The sequence below is a fragment of the Manis pentadactyla genome, chromosome 4 (genome assembly GCF_030020395.1).
Source record: "Manis pentadactyla isolate mManPen7 chromosome 4, mManPen7.hap1, whole genome shotgun sequence".
Classification (NCBI taxonomy): Eukaryota; Metazoa; Chordata; class Mammalia; order Pholidota; family Manidae; genus Manis; species Manis pentadactyla.
Window position 1 is genome coordinate 52,565,587 of NC_080022.1, and position 17,156 is coordinate 52,582,742.

Genomic DNA, 17,156 nt, shown 5'->3' on the forward strand with positions numbered 1-17,156 from the left:
GCATCAAGTATGTGACCCCAAAGAGTGAGGGTCTCAGGTCCTCAGACCAAACCAGTAGGGATTTGAGAACTTTGTCTTAAGTGGAGGAACTCCACTAACTACCATTTGGGATGGATCACTCTTTTCTGAACTTCCATGAGGCCCAGCTGCAAACACAGGGGAAGGGACATGTTTCTGGATAGTTCTGAGAAGGAAATGGAAGAATGCTGGGCAGGAGGGGGAACATTTTGAGACTGTGAGGTAATTGGTGTTAGATGGAGGCATCTTGCTACACTTACTTAAAACCTGATACCCTGAGGGCAGGGATGATTGGCAGAGAAACATCTTTGGGTCACTTTTGAATATGCTGTAACTCACGTTCTTTTAAAAGAAGTCCTTTAATTATGATGGGCTTATGAATGTTGTTCTCCCCTTGTTTACCCTTTCTGATTTTGGATTTGCATTAAATACCAGGAAGAATAAGGTATTGCCTATCCTTTTCCATCCAGGAGTGTACAGTCCTTTGGGGGAGAGAAGGCACAAGAAATGCATACACATGCAAAGAACAGAATTAGGAAAAAAGCTTTCAGGAGGATAATTTGAGTGGGCTAACCATCTAAGAAAGTTAAGCAGGAAAGTTTGAACTGATCTATTCGTTCTCCCCTATCTTGCCTTGAAGTCCATACACAGTCATTCCGTTGCCCTTGAAGCTGTGTTCAACATCAGGAACCCCCTTTTAAAAATGGCTATGAAATGTGTTTAGTAACTGAAGGTTCACCAGGGACTTTAGTTGGGAGGATTTGGAGAAGACGTTTCTTTCCTGTTACCCTCAGAGGGGAAACGTCACAGAGGGGCAACCCCAGGAAGTTGTTTGGAAAGGGTACAAGAGTTTGCCTGTGCCTCAGGGTATGCAGATGATACCAGCTGTTCTTTTTTTTTCATTTTAACTTCATCTGATGAAGTCTCCCTTCCCAATGCTTCTCCCTGTCACCATCAGCTGAGTCGCTAAGGCAAAGGATAGAAAAGGTGAATCAAGCCCTGAACAGACACCGTGAGTGCGGACTGCCAATCAAGTGATGCCAATTAGAACCCAAGACACCTTGAACACTATGTTCTCACAGTATGTTTGTTTTTCTGTTTCTGAAAAGGTAAAATGTGATAAACAGGTGGTAATGAAGAAAGATTGGTTGACTTGTCCAAGAGGCTAATAAGTGGTGGAGTTGGAACCAGAACTCTGGTCTTCTGATATTTCATCCAGTTGATCTTTTCCATAAATAAGTATATCCCAAAGCACATAGTTCTGGGGTTGGTTATCACATCTGGTTAAAAATTTGGGAAGACTGGAATCGGCAATGTTAAGAAGGACTTTCCGAGATTTTAATATATAAACAAGTAGTTATGTGAGTTTGCAGGAGGACCCCAGAACTATTTGGAGAAATACCATTTTACACCACCCTGGGTTGATACGACCATCTGTATGGTGTAAGAAATTTCCAGGTTTAAGTTTGGCTTCTTTGTTTTAAACTATTGTTAATGGCATGCAGGGAGAGTGAGATCCTGTTTTCCTATAGACACTCACTGCATGCCTTATTCTGGCAATTAAAACGTGAAGTTTGTTTTGGTGCTGTTGATGTTGAGTGTGAGTAACTCAGCCCAAGGAGTACTTTGCTCCTAGGTCACCATGAGGTAGGATTTTGGGGTAAGGATTTAATTCCGATTGTTAGAATATTAGTCCCTGACACTGAACTCCAATATGCTGACAAGTACCACCTCCATTGCTAAAGAGTGAGTTGAAATGGCTACTACATTGTGTGGGTTCAGTGGGCTTAGACAGCATGGTCACTAGTCATTTTGGGGCCAAACGAAGCAGTGTGAGGATCACAAATGGTGAGGAGGTCAGAATGAATCCATCAGTTAAACTAAACTGTCTCCTGGGATAAAGCAGAGAACAAGACAAGCCCAGTCCTTACTCACTTACTTAGAGTCAAGAAGATTTGTGTTAGAAGCCAGGTGGTTACAGACAAGCAAACCAACGACTGCTACTAGGTGTAGTTCGAACTGTTAAGCAGTTGATCAAGACAGGCTCTGAGAGCAGAAAAATGGTGCACCTGATTCAGGCACAAGGAGCAGGGAAGTGACAGCTAAGCTGAGACCTGAAGGTGAAGAGGAGAGAAGAATGTTCCAGGTGGAACCAGATGTGAGAGAGCAATGCACATTGAAGAGATAGGTTGAAGATTTCCCCCACCCTCCAAGTCTGTATTTTTGTTTCATACTCTCCGAGAAGCAACTGCACTAAAACACACCTCAGGTTTTGTATTTTATAAGATACTTCTGCATGCATTGCTTCATTTCCTCTCTAGAGCAAACATTTCAGGTGTCCCAGGCCCACAGTCGCAGAGTCAGGAAGAGAGACTGGGAACTGCCCCCTCTAGAATGCAAGAGACAGTACAGTAGAAAAAACACCAGCACTCCAGGACCATGTTCCCAATACCAGGTTCCCATGCTGCATGGCTGAGAACCCTGCCAGTCTGGGTGAAGTTTTAAGCAGTAAACGAGCATTTGGAGTGGAGCAGTGTGCAGACCTTGCTTCTTGGGTAAAAGCCACTTTTCTCACTATTAGATTGAATTGAAACCAGCTTGTGGAATCACAATGTAAAGGAAGGGACAGAATCCACATGAAGGCATAGCTGTTTTTCTTCCTTTGATGATTCACATAAACAATGAAAACTGAGCCACTAGAATATAATTCTAGTACCAGCTGACTTCCTTGGGCTCAATGGGGGCAAATCATTTACTGTCATCCAATTAATACATTTTACCATGGGTTGTTACATTTTACCATGGGTTGGGCTCTTGATTTACAGTGGAAGATGAACTGTTAGTATAGTCAAAGACATTATAAAATCCCTTAGGGAAGTAGTATTGGAAAACAAAATGTGTAACACAATATGTATATCTTTACTAGAGTAACACTCAGCACAACAAGATGCTCTGACTTTGAGAGACATGTATGGACTAAGACTGATCAAGGGCATATGGTCATTGAGTGAAACAATATAGAATTGTCCATACTGTTTAAATGTCACTTTTTCTCCCTTCCTCTCCCTGCAGTTGTATAGAGCTAAATTTGTTGTTTGATAAATTTACATAAAGTCTACATAACAACAAACTTATAAATACTGTTATATAATTAGACAAGATAAATAGTTGTATGATGTAACTACACTGTAAATTCCTGTTGCTACTCAGGGTTGCACAAATGAGAAGGATGTCAGTCGGAACTCGGCATGTGATTTGGAGCATTATGCTCTGTGGCTTCTACTCGGCTTATGTTTGAAATCTCTGTTCGAGTCCTTGTCAAGGTCTGGCCTCCCATTGTAGCTCAGTTTGGCTTGTCTAGAAGATGATATTTTATATGCCTCCCAAAGTGAATTTGATGTACACCATGTAACCTGTTTTAAATCAGATAATTGCACACTTATATAAGTTCAACTGTTACAACAGAGACAATCAGTGGATTAAGATTAAACAAGGTAGTTTTTCTTTTTTCTCTTGTAGAAAAGTCTGGGTGAAAGCAGGCCAGGACTAGTATGGTAGATTCGTAGTGTTGGGACCCAACTATTTTCAATCTTATGGCTCTGCCACCTCAAAGGTGTTACCTTTGCCCACCTGTTGCAGATGGCTCCCACCACTATGTCCATGTTTCAGCCAGTGGCCATGGAAAAAAGATTGAGTGAAATGCTTTTCCCTTTAAACAGTCTTGAAATTGTGCAGTCACTCTGCCCACTATTCTGATTAGATCTTCCATGCAGGCCACACTTACTTGCAAGAAGGGCAGAAAAATGTAGATTTTATATTGGGAGGCACATGGCCAGCTAAAAATGGGTGGTTCTGCTACCTTAGGAAAGGGAGGGGCAAGTAGAAATCTCTGTGCAGGCAACCTCTTTGGCGATGCCCACACTTCCCACCCATGAAACATCACTATTCCCTAGGGGAGGCCCCCTGAATTCCTTCCAAAAAATATATGTACTTACATAGTTATATAAGTAGAGCAGTCACCAGCCATAGTGTTCACACTCTTGCTGGTGGGGAAGGCAGACCCTCTGACCTGGCAATGGAGTAGGTCCACTGGGAACCCTGGGTCTGCCCTTTAGGGGGAATTCTCTTGTTCTGTCCTTTGTACTCAGGACTGGACATTGGTGAGTAGGTCCTGAGGGCCCTTTTGGGGGCTGCATCCTGCTTCCTGCTGATGAAAGTTGTGGGGGTAGGTAGGAGGACAGGGGTTGCTTTTGCAGAACAGATTTGTGGATTCTTTCACTATATAGTTGCTCCAAAAGCTTGCTAGGCTTCTGGCCTGTTCTAATCAGTTCCATGTGGTGATCACCACAGTGGAAGTTCTCATCTAGACAGAGATTTGAAGCCTGAAAACTTTGTCTTTTCTTTTCTGGCCTCTGTGCTTTGTCCCTCCTCTCATTTCTCCATCTCTAATGGACACCTTGAGACAGTAGGAAAAGCTAAGCTGGGTACGAAGACAGTATCCTTAATTGGATCTTTTGCTGGTGGGCTAGTTCCCATTGTCTGGCAAGCTACAGCCTTTTCTGCAATGCCTCTGCTTCATTTATAGCTGCATTAGCTTGGGTACATAGATAGTGGGTCATCTCAACTCTGCAGTGCCTCAAGTTGATGGACTTGGGTAACATAGTTTGCAGAATACAGTCAAAGAAAACTTCCCTTAGCACAGCTATAACCTCCAGGTCTGTCTGCAGGCTGGCCATTCCTTGCCTGTGCTCCTCTCTGTATTGTGTCCAGAAGCAGCCAGTAAACACTCCTACTTGGAATTCTGTGAGCCATTTGCCTGGAGCTCCAGGCTTGATCTGCCTGTGGTCTGCCTTCCAAGGTAGCAGTGACAATTTTGTCATGGCATAAAAACTATGCCCATGCCACACATTAGATCTGTGTTGTTATGGAATACCAAATGTTATCATTAGTTAAAATGTAGATTTGGCTGCTAGAGTTCCAAAATAAGTTACTCAAACAAAATAAAAGTTCATAGGAATAAAATTCAATCTGTAATAAACTGACTGTGAACAGTCCAGGGCTGGTATGGAGGCTCTATCGTGTAAGTGGACCCACGTTTCTTTTGTTGCTCAGCCTTCCCTAGTAAGTTGCCCTTATTTGCATGGTCCAGGATGGCTGCCTACCCGTTATGGTCATTCCAGCCAACAGGAAGGAGAGAAAGGAAGGCAGGCACACCTTTCTCAGAGACTGCATATAGTCAATTTCGCTCATGTCCTGTTGGCCAAAACTTGGTCTAATGCTTCCTCTAGCAGCAAGGTAGGCTGGGAAAGATCTGTTTTATTCTGGGTGCTATGTGTTAGGCTAAACACTGGCTATCGAGCTAAATGAAAGGGAGAATTGATGTTGGGGAATACCTAACGATTCTTACTATCATAAACATGCTTTCCAAATTGGGTGAAAATACTCAAGTCATTTTCAAGTGATAGAGTTACAGAGAAAAGACAAAAATTTAATTTTACATAGATAACTAGATTTTTGGAAGAGACTGTGACTATCATTTATTCCAGCCACCATTTAGAAAGGAACCAAGATACAAACATTCCCACTGTGGAGGACTTTTTTAATAAGCTACTTTATTGAGATATAATTAACATTCACCCATTTGCCCTCTACAATACAGTATATTTTTATGTATTGACAGAGTTGTGCAACCATCCCACAATCTAATTATAGAATATTTCCATGACCCTAAAAGAAGCCCCATATCATAGTGGTCCCTTTTTTCCCCTTTGCTTTCAGCCCTAAGCAATCACTAGTCTACCTTAGGTCTCTATAAATTTGTGTGGGTGGGTTTAACCTGGACTTAATGTCTAGTTTTGATTGTCAGGTAGGAGAAGTTACATTAGCAAGCAAAGCCTTGGGAGTATGAGAAGCAAAGGCAAAGGAAAGGGTTTGTGTTCACAACAGTGGAATTAGTGTCCCGTGCCGCTGTGTGTGCTGTCCTCGGTGCTGAGGACACAGAGTTGAAGATGTCCCCATACTCCAGCAGCACCTTATTGCATGTGGGAAGATTGGTACAGAAAAGACAGTCACTGCTAGGTAAGAGCTAATACCTAAACAGAAGATGGCTGTGGTGGCTCGAGGCTAGGAGCACCCTTGCCCCAACCTGGGGTGGGGCTGGGCATGGGATGAGGTGGCCAGCAAAGGCTTTCTGCAGGAAGCGAGTCTATTTTCTCAGCAGCCACCCTGTCCAAAGCAGACCAGGCTGTCAAAAAAAAAAAAAAGAGATTTTTCTCCAGAAGAATAGCTTCTTCATGTTCATGAGTGTAAGCAATCAGATTTCTTTTTTTATAAACATATTTGAACTTATATATCCAGATTAGTATTGTGCCCTGCCAAATCACCACTCGGGGAACCGTACACTCATTCCAGTGATGCGTCTCGTGCTCAAAGCATTTTGAAACTCCTCTATGGGAGTTATTTTTCAGCCAGTCGGTTTATGGGTCACCTAGGAGAACCAGTCACATTATTTTATAGTCATGCCTCATTTTTCACCTAAAACGATGTAACAAGGTTTGATCACCCACTTTATTCATTAGACATGGCTCCAACCAATTTTTGTCTCTTTTCAAAGTTCAAATCTATTCTCAAAGGATGAAATTTGTTATGACTGAAGACTTTCAAAGAAAGTGCCACAGACTGTTAAGACAGTTGCCGAGAGTCCCAGAAGTGTTAGTGCAATCTTGGCATGTTTGAATAAATATGTTGCTCCCCCAGGTGATTGTTTTGAAGGAGATAACATTAATTTAGATGAAAATGCTCTGGCACAACTACTTAAAATGAGCAACCATATTTTATACTGATGCAGTGCAGTGCCCTGTCGAGGGGGTCTTAGAAGGCAGTTCATGCTGAGGGAGATTCTGGCTCGCTTTCCTTCTGCAGTCTACTGGTGGCCTGGGCATGTGGTTCTCTTCCATTCTGGCAGATATCTAACTATGCTTTGGTTAGGCATTTTTGTACACGATGGGAAGGTTTGTTAAAACACAAGTAGACAAAATGGTCCTGACCCAGGATGAGAGCCCTATCAGCTCTGAGCCACAGAAGCCTGGGTGTTAAGCTGGCACCCACCTGCTCCGAGAGTTCAACCCATAACTCTGAAGAGGCCAGAAAATGGAGCTGGGATGGAATAACTGGGTGGGGATGGGGAAAGATCTTTTGCTTTAGTAATAAAACTGTTTTGTTCCACTGCCTCCATGGGGACTTTGAGAAATGCATTCTGTGGAGCAGAATGAAATGAAATCATTTCAAAATGAAGCAAAAGGGAAATAAGTGTAGGAAACTCAAATAGAATTGGGAGTAAGGTTGGTGCTTGTCAGCAAAGCCCCTCTGAGCTAGGCCACAGTGTTGGCATCCAGCCCTCTGTGTCAAATGCATGAGAAAAACACTCATCACACAGCTCACCATAGCCAGTTCCCTCACACGTACGTAGATTTGGTACAAAAAGAGTACTATCTGCCTTGAAAGATTCATGTGAGGGTGACGTAAAATCTGCGAAGCGCTTACAGTGCTTGACATTGTGTTTAGTAAGCTGAAGACTCTGATTATTTTAGTGATTATTGTGATTATTCTCAACACTGAGGCCATTCGAGGGCAGAGGGGAGGGCCTTCTGTGTCTGCCACTACCCCCACCACCTAGATGTCATGTCCTGCCCCTGTCCATTCGTTATCCTTTGATCTGTGAGGCAGAGGTTCACAGGTGCTGTAAGTTTCAGTCCCAAGCCCATTGATTTGAGGGCATCACCTCATTGGAGCCATGAGCTAGCAGTGGATGCCTGAAGATGGGTATTTTAGGATGGATCTGTGGAATGGTTGCCTGGCCCATGCCGATGTCATACCACAGATGGGAAGCAAGAAATGTGTGTTGGCATCACTGTAAGCCTCGTGGTCAGCATGGATTTGTTCATTCAGCAAGCACTGGTGAGCAGTCTTTCTGTGCCAGGCACTGTGTGAGATGGTTGGGGGTACAAAGATGAATATGGCAAAGTCTTTGTTCTCAAGGTGCTCATGCTAGCAGAGGAGCATCCAGAGGTGGTTGTAAAACTATGGTATGAATACTAGAGTGTTAGTTCCTAAGGCTGCTGTGGCAAATGACTGCATAAGACTGGGTGACTTAGAACTGCAGAAATTATTTTTTTCACTGTGCTGGAGACCAGAAGTTTGAAATCAGAGTGTTGGCAGGTCTGTACTCCCTCTGAAGGCTCCAGGGGAGAATTCTTCCTTACCTCTTTTGGCTCTTGGTGGCTCCAGGTGTACTTGGCTTGTGGCTACATATCTCCAGTCTCTCTGCCTCCACCTTCCCGTCTTTGTGTGTCTGTGTTTTCCTCTTCTTTTTTAAGGGTGCTTCTTACTAGATTTAGGGCCTACTTGGGTGATCTCATATAGGCACTTGATTGGTCTCATCTTGATCCTTGACTTAATTAGATCTGCAAAGATCCTTTTATCAAACAAGGTAACATTGACAGGTTCTGGGTGGTTGTATCTTTGCAGGGGTGGGTGGAGGTGGCTACCATTCAATGCACTACAACTACATGAGGAGAAATGCAGGGAATCATGGAAACACAGAGGAGAGCCACCCAGCCCCACCTTGTGCGGAAGGGGAGAACAAGGATGTCTTCTCTTCCAGATGGGATACTTTTTGAGGCAGATGCAAATAAATAAAGAAGAATCAGGGAGACCTTAGCTGAGAGTGAAGTGAGGGTGGTGAGGGTGGAAGCAGGGCACAGTCCCTCTTGAATGCATGTAGTTAATACCTTTGTTCTAGCTGAAGTACACTAATGGTAATAGTTGACAAGAAGATTCCAGAGCTCTGTAACCATGCTGCTTCTGTGGACACCTGATATAATGCCGTACAGAAAACAAGTCACTTGGTGGCTCCTTGCATCTTACCAAATAACTTTAGTTCATAGTGATGGGAAGATTTTGGTTTGAATCTCAATTGTACAACTTGCTGTATAATATCATGTATTCTGTTTAACTGACCTAAAGCTCAGTTTTCTCACTTGTAAAATGGGATTCGTTCTAGTATCTGCCCGGTCAGTGAGTTTTATGAGAATTAAATTAAATAATGGGCATGCAAAGGCTTTAGGAATTCTAAGGCGTACAACCCAAATGTGAGTTATTATGGTTGTTTCGAAATTCCACTGTGGCTTCAGGAAGGTCACCCCACTGGACTAAATTTAAGTCTCCTGCCAAAACAAATCTCGACATGCAATTTTATCTAGTATCTCTCGAAGTCCAAAACTCAGATGTGTTAAAGAATAACCAAAGAGTAAAGATAGCATGCCATTCTCAGGGTCTTAGTGGGTTATCAAAATTACCTCTTGAGGTTAGAATATTGTTGCATTACAACTTTTGATGTCAGGCAGACTTGATTCCTGGATATGCTGTTTATTAGCTGTTTAATCGGGTAAACTGAACTCCTGTTTCTTTACTTCTTTGTAAAATGAAATAATATGTCATAGAGGTATGTTTAGGAAATAATAAGGTAATGCCTAGGAAGTTACCTAGCATAATGCCTTAGATGTCATCATGATGAGCAGGTTGCTACACTGGGCAACAGGGTTTTTGATGGGAAATACAGACACTAAATACAGACACTTCTCTTTGCTAATAGGCCCCAGCCAGCTCCCACCTTCTCAGTTTCACTTCTCTTCCCAGCTTTCCCAGTGATTTATCAAAATGCCCCACACCCTTTGGCCTATGAATTTCAGAACAGAAATGTCTTTCCCACAGAGAGAAGTGTTTAGTGCACTAGGCTTGGGATGGGGTGGGGGGCCTGTTCTGCATAAATACAGGTTTTTCGTAGTATGCTATCAGCTTGATACTCAGTTATCTTGTCTCAAAAGACCATTAGCAATTAACTCCCAAATAGGCAAAAGTGTCCCTGAGTAGCTTAAGTACTAGTCTCAGTGTTTGGTATTTGCGTACCAGGTCTACCATTAAGGTTTTAGGGTAGTGGTATAAGTAGTTGTTTTGGGTCTTCTTGCTGCAGCAACTAACATTTTAGGGGGTGCTTTCCATCCCTCAAACATTTACAGAGCATTTTCTCCTTGCTCAGCATTGTGCTGTGCATGTGGGGCATACACAAGGGCCTAAGACCAGCCAGTTCCCTGTGTTAGAAGCATGTGATCAGTCCTTATCAATGCTGCCTTCTATTTTTGTGGTTTGGATAACATTTATTGAGAGGCTGCTTTGTGGCCAGGCATTGCGAAAAGCACTTTATACGCCCTTCCTCATTTACTTTCACTCAGGTTCACAAAGATCCCATAGAAAAAGTTGTCGCCACTTTGTGGCCACCTTCATTCACTTCTTTACAGCTGGACATTCTAGTTTGGCCAGGCCATGTAATTGGAAAAATCAATGATGAGACAGAATTACCTCACCATTCCTCTCCAACTCTTAAAAATGCAGAAGTCATGCCACATTTTAATTATTTGATAGAGGGTCAATCACTGTCTGCCACAAACTCCAGGGAGGACTTGATTCCCATTGCATTTTGGGTCAGTGGGGTTCCCCAAGTTGCACAATGCCTGCCTTTCAGTCCAGATAGTGCGCCCCCTAGTGAGGCTGTGGGAAATCTTGCTTGTTTTTCCATTTTCAACCACAAGAGGGAAACATAAAACCATGAATGATTAGAAAACACTGCAGAGCTATTTAAATAGATTTCATTTTACCAAGAGATTTTTAATACATAGTTCCTGGTAATAGCCAGACTATGGGAAAATATTCTGTTAGTGACAAATGAATATTCTTAAGGGAAAAATGAAAATTTTCTTGAAGGTGCTCCAAAAAGAAAGACAAAAAATTTTAAACCATATAAATTGCTGTTTTTACAGGTCAAAATGCTTGAATATTGGTAATATCTAATAAAACAGGAATCTCCTTCACATGTACATTATGTATGAAAGAGATTCCTAAGCCCTGTGCATCGTCCAGTTGAGGAGATTGTTTTTAGATTTAACCACATGAATTAAGGATGGCATTTGTGGAGATGGGGAATGTCTTCCATAACTTCTCACATTGTCCTCTGAGTGCTCATAACTTCTCTCTGTCCTCTGAGCTCCCAGATTAACACTTTTTACTCCATTTTTCAACAATTTGTTGACTCATCTATCTCTCCTTTTTGACCAAAAGTTGGCAACTTGAGTCTGACATCTTCCCATGGGGCACAGTGCCTGATGAAATGAATGCAGTGAGTCAATTTATATAGTTAACTGCTGGAGGCATGGATGGGTACACAGATGGACCACAGACTGACAGATGCTAAAGAATGTACATGTTCTGATGCAGATGTTCTGTTCATTTTTAACTTCAAAATATGCGTCGGGAGTCTTTTTGAACTTGGGATTTGGTACAGCTCTAAGCCATCTGGCCCTTGTAATTCTTCTGACATTGTGCCTTCTTTATAGTTTAATGTAATTTCTCCTTTTCTTTAAAGGGCATTTCCTAATTCTATTGAAAAACACATACCCACTAAGTATGAAACACAGCTGCATATTTTCAGATTGATTTAGTGCAGTGATAAAAGCTAACACTTATGTGGGGCTCACAAGGGACAAGAACCAGCAAGTACTCAGCTCTTTACCTTTATTAACTCATCATATCTTTACACAGCAAACTCATCATATCTTTATTAACTCATCATATCTTTACACAGCAAACCAAAGCAGTAGGTATTATTTTCTTTTCTGTTTACTTTAAGAGATGTATTAAGAAAAAAATTAAGGTGTAATCGACATACAACATATTAGTTGCAGATATACAACAGAACGATTTGATTTTTGTATATATTGCAAAATGATCACAATAAGTTTAAGTAGGTATTATTTTCAATCCTCATTTTAAAGATGAAAAAATGGGGGACACTGAGAGGTTAACTACTTTGCCCAAGGTGACTGACTAGTAAATGGCATTCTGCCTTCTCCTTGCTGTTGACTGAGGTTGCTCAAAGTGAGAAGAGTAGGGGTTTTCCTTTCTTCCTCTTCTTGCTTGGATGGGCTGGCAGGTGGAGCCTGACTCAGAGCTGGCAACTGTGAGTGGTGCATTACAGAGCCCGGCTCAACACAGTGAAGAGCTGTAGGTAGTTACAAGTAATAGAAACTTAGGTGGACTGCAGTGCGCCTCCAAGAGGATTATATCACAAGGCTGGAGGCCTGAAGCCCCAGGGGGAGGAGGGCCGGTGGGGGGCCAGTGGGCCTCACAAGAGCCTGAGGCAGGAAGAATCTGGCAGCTGTTCTTGGTCTCTTCTCTCTTTATCTCAGCACATCTGCCTCATTTTCCTCTCCTTCTGCTGACTCAATTGTCCATATGAGTTGTTGGAGTTTTTTTTTTGTGTGTGATCTTTACTATAAACTCATTTTCTCTAACTCCTAGGCCTATTTCAAATTTATAAATCAAATATGTTTATTTACTTTTATAATTCTTTTAACAAGCAAAATTTTGCAAGTATTCAAGTTGTTCTCACATAATCTAATAATGGTAATAGTCAATACTTGTGTAGGGTGTCCTTTATCAGCTCTGGCAGATCTTTCATATATTACTGCATTTACTCATGACTGCAACACCAAGGGAGAAAGGGGGCTGTTATGCTCCCCATTTTTATAGGGGAGGCAGTGGAAGCACAAAGAGGTTCAGTAACTTGTCTGAGGTCACACAGCTAGTAACTGGCAAAGCTGGGTTCTAAACCTGTCAGTCTGGCCTTAGAATCCATTCCCTGAAATACTACAGTAAGGTATCTGCATATGATGGTTTAAGCTTGTAAATATGGCACGTTCAAAGTTTTCTTGGGACCAATAATGTTAATAATTTTTATATTCTCTTACCCTCTTCAATTTAAATCATAAGTCAAAATAAGTTGCAATCACAAGGCTAATCTATTAGGTACACTAATATCTCAGATTCTCTTAAAGTACTTAAAATACGAAGTATACTTAGATTTTTTTCCCAACTTCAGTGCAAAAATACTAATACCAAAGTTTGACTTATTTTATTATCTGTATTCTCTAGGTTTGATTTATATCATGTCTGTACTTAATTCTAAATCTTCCTATGTTTAAAAATTCCCCCTTCATAAACCATTCTCTCACCCCAAGCAATTATGAGTTACCTTTGCAATTGAATTGGGGGTGACATGTCAGCTGGCTAATTCTCATGTCTCACGAATCTGCAACTCCTACCCTCTTGAGAAGATTGATCTAATCTAGTTTCTGCTTGATTCTGTTTTGAATTCCTTTCCGGTTCTTCCTGCACAGTAGGCCCACAGCTCTCAGAGATGTCGAAACGATCCAGAGTTGGGTCCTGTAGAGCTCCCATGCATTATGTGCCTGTCAATCACCGTTCTGGGGATATTCTCATGTCTCTTCCCTGCAGTTCCCGAGTTTACCTGTCTTCCTAGTTTAAGGACTAACTGAATCTAATGAGCACACTTTGAAGTCCTACTGCCAGATTTCTTGAAGAGAAAAATGACTGATCCAGCTTTGGTCAAGTGTCCATCCTTGTGATCATGGCCTGGCATCAGGGTCCTGTAGTGGAAGCATGGCTCCAGGAGTCCAGTCTTGTGGGGTGGAGTTGAGGACAGCTCTAAGAGAAAAGAGGGGATTTGTAGAAGACACTATGTGGAGAAGGGGTCAGAGGAAAGAGGATGTTTAGGTAGTGTCTTCCTGTTGGACAAAAAAAGTACAACAGGGTTCTGGCTATCCCAAAGACTCAGAGTTGAAGTCCTGTGTAGGAGGCGGGCAGAGATGCAGCTCTGGACAAGATCATGTTGACCAGGAACCTCAGAGCCACCCCACAGAGGAAGGAATCCTCCTTGGAGCCTTGGTTAATCTCTTTCCAGTCTTTCCTTCTCTAAGCTATTGGATGCGCCACAGCAGCCAGCTTCCCCAAAACATATTGGTTTATACTCCTTCTGCTTAAAAATTTCCACAGCTTCTGGTGCATACAAAATAAACTTTAGTGCAGTTCATGAGACTGTATATTCTTACCCCAACTATTTTTCCAGTCTCATCCCATCACTGCAACCTCTCAAGAGCCGTAACTCCAGGATGCCGGGATGGCTCTGCTCTGAAGTGAACTTTTTAAGAATAAAGGTCTGTCCCCCCTTTTTTTCTATCCCTACCCCCCTCAGAATGTGGGGGGAAAAATCATATTCTTTGCATAATTTTCTAGCTTACAGAGGCTTTCATGGATATTCAGTAAGGCCATCATCAAAAAATCCTGTGAGCCAGGTGTTATTATCTCACTTTAGATATGGGGAAATGGAGGACTGGAAAGGTGGGGGGCTGAGGTTTCCTGATAAATATGATAATCTGCTATATTCTTTATTGATAATCTGCTTTATGGCAAGCATAGTATTAATATGTTACCTGATGCAATTCTCAGAACAGCTTTGAGAGCTCACCCCGTTTTACAGGCTCAGTTTAGTTAAGTAACTTGCTCAAGATTGTACCTCTTGGACATTTTAGAGTCAAAAATTGAGCCCTGGTTGTGTGTGGCTCTTAAGCCTGTGGTCTTTGCATTATCCTGCAATGCCTGGTCCAGGGCTGGCATTTACTACATACTCACTTACAGTTGGTTGGGAGAATGAATGACTGTTTCCCAGCTTGTGTTTCCTATCACTTGAATCGAACATCCCAAGCACTTGGGTGGGTACCTGCAGGGACAATGCAGGGCCTTAGGCTGGGGCTCTGATGTTGCCTGCTGCTCTTAGTCCAGTTTGTAGCTTTCTGCCGAGTGCTTGTGCTTAGAGACAGCATGGCCATTCTGCCCCCTGTGCCCACTCCTGTGGCATGTGCTAAAGAAGATCTTTTGGTGTGAAGAGTGAAACCATTCAGGCCCCAGGTCCAGCCCTCTCATGAGCCCTGGGACATAGTAGTTAGCTACCCAATAAATATTTATTGATGAAAAGAAAGAATGAATAAAGGCTTGGCAAGCCTATAGTTTCAGCTGTGTTCTCCTAGGAAGGTGTTATTGTCGATCAGAATGGGAGCTGGAATCAGTGCAAGGGCAGGAGCGAAGGGGTTCATAATGCTGCCATTGTAAAATTGATTGGACCCAAGACCAGTATGAAAGTTCCTCGTCTGAAGGGAGTAATCCTTAATCCCCCATATGGTTTAAATGTAATTTGTGTCATTGTGAAGGAGTACTGGCAACGCAGGCGAATTCATTAGGCCAAATTGGGTTCGCTATGCTCGACAGTAACGTTTCTGAAGATGAAGTTCAACCTTTGCTGGAGAGCTAAGACAAATGAGCTTCTTAATAGCTGCCCCACTTAGTCTGAGCGTCTTAGGAAGCTTAATGTTTTTAATGCCTCCTCTTTTTTACCACACTTCACAGTCCATCTAACATTGCTGCTTCTGGTAATATTTTTATATGTGGTTGAGTTCTATAGTGTCCATAAAATTATGACTCAGGCCCATTTTTAGAATAGAAGCTTTTCTAGGGCAAGGATTTGTCTTTTTAGTTTAGTTGTGCGTATTTACACACACTATGCCAGACACATATAATTACTGAAAATGTTACTCTGTTTTTGGGTATAGAACTCTTTCCTCTGGTTCTTGCTGGGTATTCAGACATGTGCAAGAGCCATGAGAGAAGGGAATCTTCCCCAGTCCAGGCCTAGCTATAAAGCTGGCTCTACACAGGGAAGTAAATTGTTAAATGTGCCCATACAAATGTTCCCATCTAGGAGGGGGCACCAAGTTCACTTAGTGACCTGACTCCATAGGTTAGACATATGTGACTTCTCCATGCTCAGACACTGTTACCCATTTCCATTTGTGTTGACTAATTTCATAAAAATGAAGATGATCTAAATGGGTAGGTACATTTAAAAATCTTGAATTAAGAGGCAAATAAATAGTCCACCTTGAGATGATATATCACGTATTTAGAAAGTCAAGAACTGGAAGAGCACCAGCATTATTAAGTTTGCAGTATTTCTTTTTGAACAACTTGAGAAAAGGAAAATTTTTTAAATCTGTGTAACCAGCATAATTACATTTATAATACTTTGTGCATCTGCCAGTTTACAGATAGGTAGAAACTGCTAGGAGGCCCAAGAGCAGGCTTAATTCTAGAAAAAGTGTAGCTTTTACAACAGTTACAGTGTAAATATATTTTTAGAAACAGGTTTTGGTTCACATGAAACTACACTGATAAGCTGAGGTGTTCTAGTATCTGATGTGGCTACAGTCTTCAAGAAAAAAATCAAGCATTTACCATCCTTTGAAACAAGAGCTGGTGATCTCATGCTGCAAATGAACCCACTTTTATGTTTGTATTTTTTGTGTTGTTGAATATCTATTTTAGATTTGCATAATTATGCCTTGATCCTTCATAATTTCTTGTTTTATGGAATTGATTTGCGTTAAACATTGACTGTAAATACAGTAAATAACTGTGGAGGAAAAAATCCAACAAAACATTACTCTCCTAGTTCCAGCCTCAGAAGGAGCTTCACCAAGAGTTGCAGAACACCACCAGAGAACATGCTAGAACTGGTGAACAGAGAAGCTTTGGGTGGGGATGCTGGAGAATCCTTGTGACCAAGTGCCCCTGAATCTACCCTGGGATTTCAAGATATCATTAAGAAAACCAACAATTACATGGTTAGTTGTTATGTTATTCCCAATGAAAACTTATTAGGTTGATACTTCATAAATCTGCATCTATTATTAAATAGTCAAGACACATATGCTGGCCTAACTTGCAAGCCTATCTAAAACCAGATTAAACTTGGCACTAAACTTAAAAAGATATGAATTAAAAAATGCATTTGTAGTAAGTTGAAAAATAGCAGGTATGTAAACTACTGTTAATAAAGATGGCTCACCTCATAAATTAATTTCTAAAGAATTTCATTTTAAAAACTAAATAAGAGCAAAAATAGCTATAAAAAGTAATTGTCGTTTGTCTGACTGGTTTTCAACTTAATAACAGTGCCTTGTGGATTGTGTTAATGTTACGTCTTCAGGTCTTCCCTGCCATTTATCATTTATCATTTGAAGGAGACCAGACTGCCTTGCAAGTGACTGCTTTCTGCTCTTGGGCCCATTAGTTCTGCTGGTCTTGCACAGAACAGCCCATGGAGCACAGGGACA

General features: G+C 41.7%; 1 protein-coding gene across 2 annotated transcripts in view; it reads left to right on the plus strand.

The window, feature by feature from the left end:
- The window catches only part of PGM1 (phosphoglucomutase 1), a 57,405-nt gene that overhangs the window by 4,890 nt on the left and 35,359 nt on the right, over positions 1-17,156 (plus strand). The window contains exon 1 of one of the 2 annotated variants that reach the window (XM_036911298.2): positions 16,647-16,664. The exons of the other annotated variant lie outside the window; for it this stretch is intronic. Coding sequence (XP_036767193.2) covers positions 16,662-16,664 — 3 coding nt within the window. The 5' untranslated portion in view covers positions 16,647-16,661. Of the gene's footprint in view, positions 1-16,646; positions 16,665-17,156 lie in introns of those variants that run through there. 2 annotated transcript variants of the gene reach the window in all.